The following is a 17,151-nucleotide window of genomic DNA, read 5'->3' as shown; positions in this document are numbered from 1 at the left end:
TGTAAATGTTGGTCACAGCTATATACAAAACCAGATTTTCCCAAAACAATTACTTTAAGTTTTACAATACAATCAATAAGCTAAAATTACATGTAAAAAAAGTTCCAAAGATGATATTGAATATTTGCCTGATACTCTGCCTGTATCCTCTGTAAAAAGATTTTTTTGGATCAAGCCACATTGCCAATATAATTAGGGAAGAACAATGACTGACACGGATGTCTTCTTATAAGAGTTCTTCGGCTCAAAAATGTAGACCATAATTAAACGAAAATAATATGGATTACATTCGTACCAACATCACAAGTGAGAATGTAATGGTGACAGGAAGCTGCTGTAAAAATTGCTTGATTGTTTCACTATTTACATTTGCTCAAAACAAGGGCTCACTAATAGAGTTATATATTATCCAAAGAACAGCCAGTGACTGTTGACAAGAATTTTTTCCCCCCAGATTTACTGCATCGAGTCATGAATCAAGCACTACAGTAAGAGACACATACTTCACACTAAGAAGTTAGCGGATAGCAACATCGCCCTTACAGGGTGGTGTACCAAGTGACTGGGCAGGTTATTGGTTATCAGGTAACAGGGAGGTGGGTAATCTAAGAAGTGGCTCCCTCTAACCAATCCTGACCAAGGTGAATGAACACACATACAGACTGTTTACTTTAGGACTACAGAACGAGCTTTTTTAAAAAAAAGGGAACTGGTTACTTGAACAAAACAAAAAACCCTTCTGTACACACACCAAATTACCCACAAGGCCACGTATGGAAGCCTCAGGTTCAAGGGCACATACCAGCAGAGCACGTGCATACAAGATCAGCTCCAAGTTCATGAGCATGAAAACAGTCTCTGTATTGCACACATTATACAAGGGACAGAAACAGAAAAAAGGACATTTCCCTTCTATTGGGTTTGTCCACAACATTCCCTTTAGCTTCTTTGGCTTTTGTCCACCTACTTTTCTCTCTCTATCTCTCACAAACACTTACGCAATGTACTTCATTCCCATTTTTGTTTCATTTTCATTTAACTCTCTCTCTCATTCTTGTGTGGAGTGAGTAGTGTGTTGTGGGGGTGGGGGTCATGTAATGCAATCATTGCTGAGCTTCAGTGATTAGGGTGCCTGACAAAGACACCCATTCACTCTTCAACTGGAACAGCCTCGGCCTTCCCTCCCCATACGGCCACTTCTGTTCCTCTCGTTATGCCTCTCTTGCCTCCATTTTTAACCAGTGGTCGTCTAATACAGTCCGTCTAAGCCTGTACCCAGAAATCGACAAGTCTACATTAAACTGCCCGATACAGAATGGAGTCAGGACACTCAACAAGTGCCATGGACTGGTGATCATTAACACATGGTTGAGGTATGGGTCCATATAGACGTTTTGCAGTGACTATTATCTCCCATTCCAGGGAGATATAAAATTCAGGATGTTTCCTTTGAGAGCATGGATTTGGGATAACATGTGCTGGGGCAGGACAGCAGCACTGAGTGCGTGAGTACTTAAGTGGAGGATTTTAAAGTGCCTCTGGGGCTCAACCTGCTATAACAACATGGGAGAGGCCAACCTCATGATGTCTCCCGTGTGTGTTCCAGGATGCAAACATACACACAGACACACCAACAGTCAAGGTCACACAAAACACACAAATGTTCAGGCACCCTTGCTTAATAGTTAATATAGTCTGAAGATGACCAAAGATGACATTTCCTTTCCACATGTTGTGTTTTCTTTTGTTAAGTCAAACCACAGAGTAAGGAAATAGGTAGAAGGGAGGTAGCATGTCATTAGGTGACTTACCAAGCTGTTTCTTAGCATATTCAGTCATTCTTCACTCTGAATCCTTGTTAGGAAAGGTCTTCAACTTTCAAGTTTCATTATGACACTGGTCTGATCCACAAGCAATCAGGTTTCTGAACTACTGATATAAAAATACTGATCCCCCATCTCTCAGTTTGGTAGTAAGGTAGAAGTAATGAATCTTAAAGCTGTATGAATTGTCTGACTCCTCAAACTGGTCTTGCTTGAAAAAGAGATGGAAGAGTCAACTTGGTATCCCACATAACTAAGTAGAGGGTAAAAATTCCCCAATCATGCCTCAACTGATCCAACTTTACAGTTAGACAGATATTTTTGTTATAACAATGTTATAACTGATTTCATAAAAAAGGCAGAATGGACATCATATCCCTTCATTCAGACAGGAAGAGAGCTAGTCAGAAGATATACAAGATACCAAAATATTAAAATGTACATGAAGTTACTGAATTTCTTTGAAAGCACCTAAAAAATGTACAACAAGATGGGAATGGTATGTGTAGAGAAATGTTTCACTGAAGGGCAAAGGGATGTAAAAAAAAGGGGAGGGAGTCAGGCAGCCTGGTTATGAACAGAAGCCTCAGTGTTGCGGTCAAATGACTGTGGTTATGCCTCAGTCTCGCTCTAATCAAGCCATTACAGACAACAAACACACACAAAAAAATTACACAATTTCGACATCACTTCACAAATGGCACACGAACTACAGCATTCCAAGAGTAAAAAACAGATAAATACAAACAAATACTCAGATTCAGAGTATAAGAGCACCATTAATCATCTATCTGTCTGTCTGGTCCCTCTCTGTGCTTTCCCATGCCCCTTACACCCATTTAATACAGGGCCAAAAACCAAATGCCCAGTCCTATAATGATTCAACTGTGACTGCTTGCTTGCTTGCTTTCTCTCTCTCTCTCTTTGCTCCAACACACAGACAATGAAGGGGCAGTGGGAAAGACATTCTTTTGTAGTCAATTTTTCAGGACCATAAGAATAGGAGAGGGGTAAAAGGAGGAGGTGAGAGAAGTGGACAAGAGAATAAAGGAAGAGCAAGAGGGAGCTGGTATTTGCTGAGGAGGGGATGATTCGTTGGGACTTTGTCAAGCAGCAAGGGTGTAACTCACACATACGGTTCTATTCAGGTCTGTCGAAAACATGCACTCGCTCACTATTAACATTTGTTCCCTCCACAGGTCTACAGTTAAGAAAGAGGTGGTTTGAAGAAATTTTATTTAATTGTCCATGTGAAACTAGGTAAATAATCCATCCATTTTACTGTAACTGGGATTCAGGCATTGCATGTACAAAGAAGGGTTTGTGTGTCCACATGCTTTTGACCACTGGACACTCTCCCATGTTACTTAATCTCTTACAAATATAAGAACGGAGGAGTGACCCCACCCCCTAATCTGGAGTGATGACACCAGGAACCTTTTAAATATGAATGAACATCTCACCCACCCCCTTTCATATGAACAAAATCTCGGTCTCCTCCTCTCTCCCATAGTTTTTTGACTGAGGAACAAAGCTTGTGCAACTTCACACACACACACACACACACACACACCTGTCAATCACACGACTGCCTTGTCCCACTGCCAAAACAAAGGGTGGGTGGGTGGGGCCATAGGAGAAAAGGGTTACAAGAAAAGAATAGTTCAAGGATTAAGAGATGAAAGGGAGAAGAACAGAACGAAGGGTGGGTGATTAAGGAGGAAGGACAGAAGATGGAGGGAGAGACTGCAGGGTGACGAGTGGCCTGTTTAATAATTAATGAGGTAATGGGGAAGCATCTGAGAACAAAAGCCTTATGAAAAATGACATGTGGCAGTAGAAGTAGAATACCAGCAGTGTATAGGCAAATTTCACTTGTTTGTTGCCTTGGAAACAACTCACTGAAGCTTTAGTTAAATACATAAAAAAAAAAGGGTTTAGACATTTTGCATTATATGTGTGTCCTCGTGCTGATGCTGTATGTGATACCAGTGGATATATACATTAATAGAATTTCATAAAGAAATTGCATCTTGACCTTAATAAACCCAGCAGCATAATTACAAATATAAACACACATGAGGCTGGAATTCATGTGATTAAATAAAAAATGTCGGAATGCTTTATTACATTTCTAGAACATGACATTTCCAGAAGCCCAACAGCTGACACCAAAAACACATACAGGCCCTAGAGCACTTATCCTACATGATTTCCAAATGATGCTATTTAAAGGTAACACCAACCTGTAAGTCGATGATTACAAAACACCCCCCTCCGCCAACACACTTCCACAAAGGGTACACAAGTGAACATATCGTTTGTATAATCATCACAAAATGAACATCCTTCATTCTCATATTTGGTTTTTGAAACTTATTTAATTCTTGTTATATTACTTTTGAAACATTGACCCCAAGGCCAGACAATGTGACACATAGTGCTTGTGATTAGAACACACAGTGCGTTATGAGCTGTCAACAGTATCCCTAAAAATGCTCAAAAGACCATTCAGAGACAGGAAGTGCATCTGAGTGGGAAGCAGGGAAGCGCAGGAGGAGGCGAGCAGTGCAGTGCATGCTATAAGGAGATTAGTGCATGAAGGACAATTCTGCAGCACAGTGCGTGACAACCGGCCTCGACACCGTGGGGTCACTTACTATTCTTCTGTTCTCTGACGAGTGCAGCTAAGCCGAACTGAGGAAAGTATTTTAAGAGGAAGAAACTGAACTTGTTCATGACTGTTGCAACGGAACCAGCACATGCAGGCCGGTACGCACACAAAATAATTAACAAACCAAAAAAAAAAAAAAAAAAAAACATTTCTTCTGGCTGAGCAATATACATGCCTTATTTATCATAATAATGACATGACTTATTAACTTATTAATCAAATGATTCATCAATGCGCAAACTTCTATGCATAAAGATGATTGAAGACTATGATTGTTTACATTCTGCTGGTGGATTGTCCAGATCCTGCTTGCGTCGTTGCATTGTAGGCATTCTCTTCCAACTAGTGCTGGGCTTCCTTTATATTTGCTCTATAGGGCAGTCAAAGTAGTTCAATAAAAAAAATATTTTTGATGAGTTGGTGAATGGTCTATTCTTCCAATTTCTGCCATTGTGAAGGAAATGATGCTGTCTGGTATTGTTGGAAATGTTGTTAAAATCTTGTCATTGTTTTCAGAAACTTGTATATGGTGAATGCCCATTATAAATACAGAGATGGCTTCTGAGGAGGTTGTGCAAAAAAGGATACTGGATACTGAATAACAGTGCTCAGTATACAGCATGCAACTGGGAGTCCATTGCAGCAAATGAAATTTCAGCACATTACAAGGCACCTTTTGTTTGATGCAGTTATGATGCAGATGAAACAATTTATGGTCGATCATAAAAATGTGATTGTGGTAAATGTTGGCAAAACTGATTATTATCACAAAATATATGACATTTCTCACAGCTCACAGACAGCAAGATTTACCCTTTAGGTATCAAAACTACAAGCATGTCAGTTGTCGTGTGTGTTTCATTTTAGGCTCCTCCTTCGTCCCAGTGACGTGAGCATGATTGGCATCGGCTGCGTCCCACCAGAAGCAATTCTGCGGGCAAGAGGGCGTTGCATCGCCTTTATGAATGGACTGAGTCATTGTTGTAAGGGAACCTTTGCACTTCCTGCTGGTCGTCCTTGTGTTTTTCGGTGGTATTATTGCTGATCATTTGTTGTGCTGAGCTGTGTTGTGTGCGGGAAAGGCAGTATATGTGTGCACATACGTATCGACCCGTATGTTGAACCTGTGCTATACACCCTAGGATTAGAGGGCGGGTGTCAACCCATGTATCTCGGCCATGGTGTTCGGGAGTTAGTAAGCTAGGCATTTTGCAGGGATAGATATTTTTTTTTCTTTAGCACCATCCTCGCAGCATTTCTACATTGGTGTAAATATGTCAAAAAAATTACATACATATATATTTATACACACACACACACACACACACAATATGTGTGTGTGTGTGTGTGTGTGTGTGTATATTCACTGTTTCACCACTGTACATAGTCTAGTAAAGTTCTGTAACAGTGGTTTTGTCATTGTGATACACAATGAAATATGTCCTCTGCATTTAACTAATCACCCTTATTGAGCAGTGGGCAGCCATGAAAGTTACTCAGGGAGCTGTATGTGGGGACGGTACCTTGCTCAAGGGGGCCTCAGTGGCATCTGGTCTGGCACTTGAACCTGCAGTCCTTTGGTTACAAGTCCACTTCCTTACCCGCTAGGCCAAAGCAAATCAGAGCATTTCATTTCCAGTCCTAAATCCAACATAATGCCCTCCTGGCAAAATTTCCACTCATTTGCCCACGAGCCCTCTAACAGAAGACTGCACATTAACAACATTTGCCTGATTGCACAGAATAAGCAGAAATAGGCACATTATGCTGATTTAGGAGCAACCACATCCTGCCCTCAGGTATTCTTCCCCACATCTAAAAGGCTGAACTGACTGCATAATGCATATTTGTATGGTTAGCAAAATCCATAAACTCCTTTAATTGAAACCATTTGGGCAACAAAGCAAACATGTCTGAAAGGTGGCTTTTTTGTCCCACTCATAATAAATACAGACAGCAGTGATTGATTTTTTCCAGTCAGTCACACAAAAAAATCATGCATGCATCCTTAACAACAATCCTGCAATACACAGAGCATTGCAGAAAAATCACCAGATTTACTTTGATTCCCACCCCTAGTATTCCCAATTGACGTCTGTGCATTTCAGTGTTCAATAAGTTCATAACAATTTTTGTGGTTAACACGTGATCATGTGAGAGATACATGCCTTTTAAGCTCTGAACATTTCTGGCTACTCCTCACATGGAAATCTAACACAATGGGTTGGTCTGTGTTGCACACATGTGAGCACCGTATGTTTATATATGAGTGAAAGAGGTGGCAGGAGGTGGGCAGATCTGATCTCGTGTTCAGGGGCTCACTGAAGACCTCCACACTCACAGAACATACCAGACACCCACAGACCAACCACAGCTCACAAGCCTGCCGAGGGACAATGGTGAGATTGGGAAAATGTACTCCTTGTAACCATAATCATGTAGCCAGACCACGCAACAGAGATGTGGCTTTATGACAAAATGTTCAAACATAATCAATGGTACGATAGAAGAATACAAACACAACCCCAAGAACACATTCAAATATGAAATATTTAGGTCAAATAGGGTTACATGCCCTTCTAAAAAAGGGCACATCTGTTTTCCCATAGACTCCATAGACTTCCCACTGATGCAAGGTCAGTGGAAGGCATAAAACTGAACCAGTAATCTCAAAGTAGCATAGAACAACAGGGAGGAGGAAGAAGAGAAGGGGGAGAAAAAAAAAAAAAAACAGTAGTATTTTCTCTAATGCTGAAAACCATCAGCCATATGGCAAAGACATTATCTGACCAACTATACATCAACCCACGTTTTTCATGGATTAGGGCACAACGTAATCACAATGGCCATGGCGGTTGAACCACGGTTGAAATTTTATGAAATTTTAAATATTTTATATTCATAAAAGATATTCAGTGCAGATCAATTATATTCCAATAAAGTAGCCAGAGGTAGTGGGGGTTACTCCTTTCCAATAAGCAACAGAATTCCTCAAAACTCCATTTTCAATATTGTATTGTGTGATCAGTATTTTCACTTTATTTATACTGAAACAGCTGTTTTATTAAAGAAAAAAATACAACAGATAATATCAAAATATTTTTTTATTATTGTGGTCAAAAGAGAATTTTAAGGAGTATAAAGACATGTGTGACCAATACTGAAGGATTAACAGGTTATGGAAAAAGTGAAAATCCATCCCACAACTATATAGAAATATACACGATATTGGGTTCACAAGAACAAGATAAAATTAAACACATTCTTCAGTGATTGACTTGTGCTAATCTTGAGAAATTGAATAATCTATAACCTTTTGCCACAAGTAGCTGCCACATGAATTAATTAAAAGTGACGGGGGCATCTTGTACGTTTATTTCTGAAGTCATGCTGATTGCTGTTGTAAGGTACCGTTTCAGCATGATGGGAATTGAGAAATCTCGTCAGACCCCCTACTCGGCAGCTCTCCACCCCAGCCAACCTGTCGCCATGTGAAGCCCTGTCATTAGGATTACAACATAAACCTACAGATTACTGTTATGAGTTGGGTAATTAAGGCACTGGCTCCAAACCGAGCTCACCCAAATCTCCTGTTTGTGTGTGCGCACCTATGCAAGATGGATCTAGTGGCCAAATCACATTTTGCTGATTTGATTTTGTAACGCTACTAGTACGAAACAGGTGGATTACGTAACAGAATAGAAGGATTTAGTCCAAAAAAAGGGAAAGAAAATTCTGAATGCTATTTAATCATAAGGCTGAGATTTGGCAATTATTAGCACTTCTATTACTAATATTAGACCCATTATTATAGTGTAATCAACTAAATAATAACCAATTAGCCACTCCAGGAGCCAAAACCACTTAGAGGATTAGAGGATTCAAACATAAAAAAATGCTATGTAATTTAGATCAAGCCCCTCAGGCAGCCTGATCCTGCCTTGAGGTAATGATTGATTCAGTCCAATATGATACATTTTAAATTCTCCAGCCCTTCCAGGCTGAAAATCATCTTCATCCTATAATAAAAGGCTTCTTGGTGGATAGAGGCACTTCTAAATAAGCCTATATTACTGCTGCACATTACTGTTCAGCAAGCCTAAATGAAGACATCAGACAGTAAAATGACACCTCATGATTTATCTTCCCTCAGGGAGGGTGTTGTGAGGAAGCCCAGGGAACACGTGGTTCTTCTTAATTAAACTGGGCAGAATTAGAACATTCATTTTAATAAAAGGCAAAAAAAAAAAAAAAAAAAGATAAGTGTGAACCATGGTGGATTTGTCCACATACCCTCATCACAAGTTCCATGTGAATATCATTTGTAAACCCAAACTTTAAGATGAATTATTCCTAATAGGAATGTTGTAGTCACATTTGGATATGCATATTTAAAAGAAAAAGAAATGCAAATACAATGCTCCTGGGGGAAAAAAAAAAGCCTTCAATGGAATTCTTGCCATTCCATTCTTCAGGAAACACTGAAAATGGCTGTGTTTGAATTCATAGCCACCTAGCAGCACATGCATTTAATTATGAACCTGTGTGTGCACGCTTGACCCGTAGAGCAGCGCAAGTACATGCAGGTTTGTGTTTAGGTGTACGCAACTGAGTGGGGGTGAGCAATAGCGTGTGTGTTTGCACGTTTACGTGTACTCAAGTCAAGTTTGTGTCCATGTTTGTGAAGTGTTTACTCGTGCATGTGCTGCTGACATCTCTGTGTGTTTTCATGGGCTTTATCTGGCAGCTGTTCATGCACATAATACTTTTAATGTGCCGTTTGTGTGTCATGTGTGTCATGCCTACGGTGCTGTGCAAATGCACATGAATTACTCTGGAATTAAAACAGATCCTCATGGGGAAAAATGAGTCTTCCAAAACCAACCACTTTCAAGTTTTGATGTAAAAAAGGAACACTGTTTGTCTGTGTGTGTGTGTGTGTGTTTGGAATGGAATGTGAAGCAGGGAGGAAGAGCCCTGACTCCTGCAGATTCCTGCAATGCCTGAATATCCTCTCACTCACACACTCATAATTTGAAGGCAGTTTAACTGTAACTTTTAGCCTCACCCTAGGGGGTGGGAGGAGTTGGTTAAAGCATTCTATAAAAATAAAGATATAAATAAATAAATCGAACCTCCAGCCAACCTCAGACTGGACGCCCAACGTGCTGGTGAAATAACGAGACAATCCATTCCTTCTTGCAGCACAGCAGCTGAAAAGAAGCTGAAAAGAGAGGGAGGGGCTGTGTAGCAGCACATATGAATGCTCGTCTTTGTAGACGTGCACTTAAAGCAGCAGAACATGCGCGCACAGCAATGATGTTCCATGGACTAGAGCAAGATGTCAGAAGGAACAGATTACGATCTGCTGTATTGCTAGAATAAACTAGCATTAAGCTAGCCCTTGGCCGAAAAGCAGAGCAGAAACTGTTTACACCCCCCCCCCCAAAAGAATGACTATTAAAATGTCACTAAGCCACCACAGAGCCAAGGATATATTTTTGTTCGTAATACGTGTTCCAAAATATTCAATTGCTATTAGTATTTACAATCAATACTCAAACAAATGTTGACTTCTGTCTACCATGCCTAATTCAGCCTCCCTGACAACCTGTCTGTTCTCTTTTAACACGTGATATCAGTTTGCCATACACAAAGCCTTTTTCCCCCCGAAAATTCCTATGGGCAAAAAATAAAAAGGTCAAGTTAACAAATTATTCTAGCGTTCCCTTAATCTACCCCTTTCCCTTCTCCCCATAATGCACCTCTCAGTTACCACTGTCCTGAGTTATTCCAAACACACAAACATAAACACATTAAGCCATGAAGGAAACATATCCACACAAGCTCCACCAAGGGAAATGTTGTGCTTTGATTGCAGTGTGGATGCTGAAGGGCTTAGGAGTGCGCACACACATTGCTGCTTACGTTGTCACATGACTGGCTTTGTTTTGTCTACTCATTTCCATTTTGGGTGTTTCCTTATGTCCTTTGATTCACGTTATTAGAAATAATACTTACAAATGGAGATAAGTGAACACCCACTGGTGGCTACATTCATTCAGCACACGAGAGACAAATTAAAAATAAAAACAAACAAAAAAAAAACAGATTAGTCGATTCAAGTCTGCAGAACATAGTTAAAACGGCAACAAACTTCCCAAACTTAAATGCAGCCAGGGGTCACGGTCCCCAAGCTGGCCTGCGAACTGGTGCATCAAACTCTCTCCCTGCCCCCCCCAGACAGACACACACACACACACACACACACACACTAGCATCAGGTTGGAGCATTTTGTAAACAGGTGCAATGACGGTCCAGACTCCCTGCAGCACGCATTTCTACACATTTATAAAAGTAGGTTCAAAAACGAACGGGAAAGAAAAGCATCAGACAGAGAAGAGCGTTGGCAGCGCTGGCATATCTCGAAACAAAAACAACGCATTCCTCGGCTCACTACATTATTCCCACTTCCTGAGCCACACCAGCCCTGCCAAACAGAGAGGAATAAACAAGAAAAACACAAGCGTCAACAAGCCAGCGCCGCCCGGACCACGGCACCAGCTACATGCTGAAAACAACCTGCTGGGAAAGGGGGAGCGGCGGGGAGAGGCCAGGACCTTTAGCCGCGGTCGACAGTGTTCATGCGTAAGAGGAGGGTTTGATCACGTAGCTAAATCGTGAAACCCCACTCACCCCACTCGCTTCTCAAAAATCCCTCATATGAGCAGCACACCTAAAAATACCAAACAAAACCGTATGCACACAAAATGCATAATCAGGGTTCTGACACATTTTTCCTTTTCAATTACTCAAAGGCAAATTTTCATGACCATGGGCAAATATGGGAAAAAAACAAAACAAAAGTGAAATTTATCAAAATATTGATCTACTAAACCACTGGGGCAGTGGTGGCCTAGCAGTTAAGGAAGCGGCCCCCGTAACCAGAAGGTTGCCAGTTCAAATCCCAATCCGCCAAGGTGCCACTGAGCAAAACACCGTCTCCACACACTGGTCCCCGGGCGCCTGTCATGTCTGCCCACTGCTCACCAAGGGTGATGGGTTAAATGTAGAGGACAAATTTCACTGTGTGCACAGTGTGCTGTGCTCCTGTGTATCACAATGACAATCACTTCACTTTCATTCACTCAATTTATTACAAGCCTGAAATTAGCCTTTTGGTGTATTCAAAAACTATTCAGGACCTGGAAAATTCTAATGACCGTAAGAACCCTGTATGATGTTTTGGTCGGGGATTCCACAGATTCCACCTGTGTCACGCCGGGGGTTTCAGAAGCAGTTTACTGACATGGCCATGGCACATGAGGCTGAACTGAAACGGAGTAAGAAAGTCTGGGGATCCCAAACCGGAAGTGGCATGACCCAGTGGCCGACTGAGATCAGGTGACTTCCTCTCTCCTGTTACATTACCAAATCACCTTTACCTATTAATGACCTGAAACCGATGCCCCACGAGGCCATGGGCCTTCAGATATCTCCGAGCTCTTATCAAAAAAAGGGGGGGACATCAAGCACAGCTTTAAAAAGCATTGTCAGTAAATGTCAAACCACATCACAGAACCAAGCCCGACCCCCCCTGGGGGTTTCAAAGTGTGGGTGACTGTGGGCGTGAATTTAACGGTTTTACTGTATTGTGATTGGCAATGATCCTGATCTTGATCATCTGATATTTAACAAGTAAATATAAGTGCAAGTGAAGTTACAGTAAAACTGAAGAAAAAACAAACATGCTACTACTAATGAACCAATAATACACACTATACAACAGAGCAGACCTTGTAAAGTCCAGGGTGCAGACATACACTTTGCCATTTGCTAAAAACATGTACACACAGTACGCCATATTGACAGAAACACACATTGTTGACATTTTTGCAGATTTATTAACAAAGAAAAAAGTATTACATGGTCCTAAGTATTCAGACCCTTTGCTCAGTATTTAGTAGAAGCACCCGTTTGACCTAATACAACCATGAGTCTTTCTGGGAAATATAATAAACAACTTCTTCACAACTGGATTTGGGGAACCTCTGCCATTCCTCCTTGCAGATCCTCTCCAGTTCTGGCAGGTTGGAGGGTAAACGTTGGTGGACAGCCATTTCTAGGTCTCTCAATTGGGTTTTAAGTCAGGGCTCTGGCTGGGTCAATTAAGAACAGTGACAGAGTTGTTGTGAAGCCACTCCATTACTTTAATTGTGAGCTTAGGGTCATTGTCTTGTTGGAAGGTAAACCTTCGGCCCAGTCTGAGGTCCTGAGCACTCTGGAGAAGGTTTTTTTCCAGCATATCCCTGTACTTGGCCGCATTAGTCTTTCCCTTGGAAACAGGTCATCCTGTCCCTGCAGCTGCAAAACACCTCCACGGCAGGATGCTGCCACCACCATGCTTCTCTGTATGGGCTTTCCTGGCTTTCTCCATATACCGCTTAGAATAAAGACAAAAAGTACCATCTATGATCTCACCAGACCAGAGAATCCTAATTGGAGTCCTTCAGGTGCTTTTTTTAAGCAAACACCTTTCATGTGTCTTGAACTGAGGAAAGGTTTCCGTCAGGCCAGTCTGCCATAAAGCCCTGACTGGTGGAGGGCCGCAGTGATTCATGACTTTCTACAACTTTCTCGCATCTCCCAACTGCATCTCATCTACATTAATGAGGAAAAAAATGTACTTAAATGATTTTAGCAAATGGCTGCACTATAACAAAGAGTGAAAATTTAAGGGGGTCTGAATACTTTCCAAATGTAAACATTGGTTATAATAAGATAAAAATGTCATCACTAGATTTACAATCAGGCACACAGCTCTGAGGCATTGCTCGCTCTCTCTCTGTCGCTATCCATTAGTGCTTATTCCTAAGCAGGGTCACAGCTGCCATACACCATTTACTCACTCATTCAATCCTACAGCCAATTTAGAGAAGTGGAAACCCACACAAACACTGGGAGGGCATGCAAACTCCACACACACACTAACACATTGGAGGTGTGCAGCCACGTCAGATCTGAAGCAAAAAATTTCATATCATTTTCAAATCAACCCAGTTAAAAAAAATAATAATGAAGTGGCCTGAGGCTTTAGCCAACCATTCTAATAAAAATAAAGTGGTAGGAATTCTTTACTATACTGTTGGCCCGCTTAGCAACAGAAGATGACTGGCGTGGGCTTGCATAGCATCTTGTGGCCATGGAAACGCGGAGGTGCCATAAGTCATTACTACGCAGTGGGTTCCACTTCCTGCGTCACTCGGCACAGAGATGAGCACACCAGCTTGTATGCACCAAGAGCACACCAGCTTGTATTGATGAGAGCAATTTTTTGCTCCCTGCTTCTGATAACTGATGCTGCCTTCACTTCAAAGGTCAAACTGAAAAAAAAAAAAAAAAACTATTTTACACTTAAACCAAACTGTGCAGATATATCCCCCAGATCTACAATGTCTCTTGTGCACATACTAAAGAAATCACTTCTCTCAAGTCAAGCATGAGCAGCACTTGCGTTTCACTGCCTGCAGAGTCCCTCTACTATACTTAGAGCAGAGATTAATTGCACTGGTCTACCATTTGCATCCATTATGCAGTCGCCTCGCTGCCTGCCGTGTGATAAGAGCTCAGACCAAAGCAATACAAGAGCAGCACAAATGCCCTTCCTCCTACTCCTCAACCTGTGTACGAAAAAAAAGAAAAGGTTGGCCTGTAGCAGCATACTTGTAATAATAGATTACAGGCAGAAATATAGATCAGCATCCTCATTTCATTCAAAAAAAAAATTACAGAATTCCATGCCAGCTGCTCTCAACATGTTCAGTATTTTTTCAACATACAGATTCCCTGAAGGAAATGTCACCCCAAAAGAAGCCAGGTAAAAAAAAAAAACAAAAAAAAAAAAAAAAAACTGTTTTCTGTATTGAAATTATGAATAAACTTAATCTATTTTATTTTTTTATACACCTACTCAGGAAATGTATTGCTAGCCAACAGCCCTAGCAATCACATACAGTACAGGCCAAAAGTTTGGACACACGTTCTCATTCAATGTGTTTTCTTTATTTTCATGATCATTTACATTGGTAGATTCTCACTGAAGGCATCAAAACTATGAATGACCACATGTGGAGTTATGTACTTAACAAAAAGTGGAGACCTGACCTCCACAGTCACCGGACCTGAACCCAATCGAGATGGTTTGGGGTGAGCTGGACCGCAGAGTGAAGGCAAAGGGCCCAACAAGTGCTAAACACCTCTGGGAACTCCTTCAAGACTGTTGGAAAACCATTTCAGGTGACGACCTCTCGAAGCTCATCGAGAGAATGCCAAGAGTGTGCAAAGCAGTAATCAGAGCAAAGGGCGGCTATTTTGAAGAAACTAGAATATAAAACATGTTTTCAGTTATTTTAGATTCTCAGTGAGAATCTACCAATGTAAATGGCCATGAAAATAAAGAAAACACATTGAATGAGAAGGTGTGTCCAAACTTTTGGCCTGTACTGTATGTTGCTCATCGAATCCACTGAGCTGGGTGTGTTTCCAGGTAGTCAGGGCCCTCAATCATGCAATAACCCAGTTCTCACCCGATTGCAAAATGTGTACAAAGTTTAAAACTGCACACTCCTGCTGCTACTTTCAAAAGAGGTTCAGCATAACTGCATATGAAAAAATTAATTTAACAGACTGCTACAGGTTATAACACATGATTAATTTAATATGTCTGTATTACTTTGTATTGCCCTGGGGCAACAAAGGGTTATGAGTGTGAAGGGTCCTCAGCTGTGCACTTGTTCCATTCAGCTCAGCTACAACAGTAATAGTCAGAATTGGCCAAAGGGGCTGTGTCCTTCAGTCTCCCACACTTCGAAGTGAACCCCAGAACACCCTGCAACACACACAACCTCAACAAAGGGTCCATCTCTGCAGGGAGGGGTTTGGGGATTGGAGTGCATAAGCAGTGCATTGTTGCATGGAGGAGAGAATCATTTCCCCAACTGGATGGGGAGAGGGGGGCTAATCCACCTCCGGAATCAAATTCCCTGCGAGGGGTGGAGGTGTGTGTGTGTGTGTGTGTGTGTGTGTGAGACTGTGTGTGTTAAGGGGGGGATGGGACAGATATAGAGGCCAGCTGGTCATCAGCTAACACAAAGGAAGTAGGACTGGGCTCTATTGCGCTCCTTAATTAAAAGCCTTTCAATCTCCACACAGAATTAAATCTCTCAAGTTTCAGAACGTACACCTACAGCCCCATACACACACACACACACACCACCGACTGCTGGGTTTTCCCCCAGGATTCGTAAATATGAAACCATTCTTGAACAGTTCTGATGGTCTAGTAGATTTAGCAGCTATAAAGCAGCAAGTATGAAGTAAAAAGGTCGTTGTGTGGACGAAGTTGATGGAAGAAGTCTGCAATCACCTCTCCAAATACACCAGAGAAGAAGAGAGGAGGGGAGAGTGCAGTAGCCACAGTGATTGATCAGCACTGCTGTTACAATTCAGAGGGGGAGCCTGGCTATAAGAGACAAGGGAAACAAGGGGAGGTAGAGCTAGAGGAGCTCAGACGTTTCAGAAAGGAAACTCAGAACAACCAGGAGTCTTGTGGGAAAGAAAAGAAAAATGCTTAGATAATATAGAAATCAGTGTTAGGTGAGGTTCACCAGTAATTTGCGGTCAAGCGCAATGTGCATGTGATGCATACAGTCTCAGCTCAGAGTAGCATTAATAGTTGCGCAGACATAATTGTAAATCCCTGTTAAGCCACCAGCAGGACATGGCAGAGGGAAATGAACTGTCATCACACAAACACAATCATACACATCATAGGTTACAGCCATCCTGATTTTGGGGTAAAGAGGTGCTTGGAAATGCTTGCAAATGCTGAAGAACAACTATAGTAATGTGGAAACAGAATTCCACAGAAACTACGCCAAAGGCAACAAGCAAACAGTCCAGAAGACGTTAACTCATCTTAGATTTACTTTGGCAAGTGTCAGCAAGCAGGTATAAGGAAGAATCTGAGAGATGACAGTTATGCTATTCCTGTTTGCTCTTTCAGCGTTCAGGACGTATTCAGCAGCAGGTCATTCACACAGATGTTCAGATCAATAAGTCAAGTAGTAACATTTAAAAACAGAAATCTTCCCCCATGATGGACTTTTCACCATCAATCATATCCTTTCATTCTCAATGACTGACGTCCACTGAATTCCTGATGTTGCACTGTTTCGTTGAGCAATGGCAAAAAATTGCACCTGTCATTCCAGGAAATCCACAATTTCCGATTTTATATATAAGCTACCAGCCTGCATTCTGGGTGAGCTGAGCAGACTGCACCTATGGGGCACAAAACCGCAAACAAAGCAGGGAGGGGCTCGATAAACCTGTTCTGCTTTTCGCTGCGGTGGACACGCCCTGGCTTTTGTCAGTTCTTGTGTGAGAAAAGCCATGTGACTACAGAGGGAGATCGGCGGCCTTGTTGCAGCGGGGGAGATAACGTATCCCACCTCCCACCACTGGACCTGCTACTGTTTGCCATATTGGAAGTGAAGTCACACACAATCAATCAATTTTACCAACAAAAACGTTGCTAATTTTTCTTATATTTTGCAGTCGAAGTACTACTAAAGCATGCTGGTTTACACTTT

General features: G+C 41.6%; 1 protein-coding gene across 23 annotated transcripts in view; it reads right to left on the bottom strand.

The window, feature by feature from the left end:
- scrib (scribble planar cell polarity protein) overlaps positions 1 to 17,151 on the bottom strand; it is a 60,988-nt gene that overhangs the window by 38,777 nt on the left and 5,060 nt on the right. Inside the window, exon 1 of one of the 23 annotated variants that reach the window (XM_028960043.1) lies at positions 1,812 to 1,844. The exons of the other annotated variants lie outside the window; for them this stretch is intronic. Coding sequence (XP_028815876.1) covers positions 1,812 to 1,829 — 18 coding nt within the window. The 5' untranslated portion in view covers positions 1,830 to 1,844. Of the gene's footprint in view, positions 1 to 1,811; positions 1,845 to 17,151 lie in introns of those variants that run through there. 23 annotated transcript variants of the gene reach the window in all.

This window comes from Denticeps clupeoides, chromosome 2 (genome assembly GCF_900700375.1).
Source record: "Denticeps clupeoides chromosome 2, fDenClu1.1, whole genome shotgun sequence".
Taxonomy (NCBI): Eukaryota; Metazoa; Chordata; class Actinopteri; order Clupeiformes; family Denticipitidae; genus Denticeps; species Denticeps clupeoides.
This window is presented reverse-complemented; position numbering and strand designations above follow the sequence as displayed.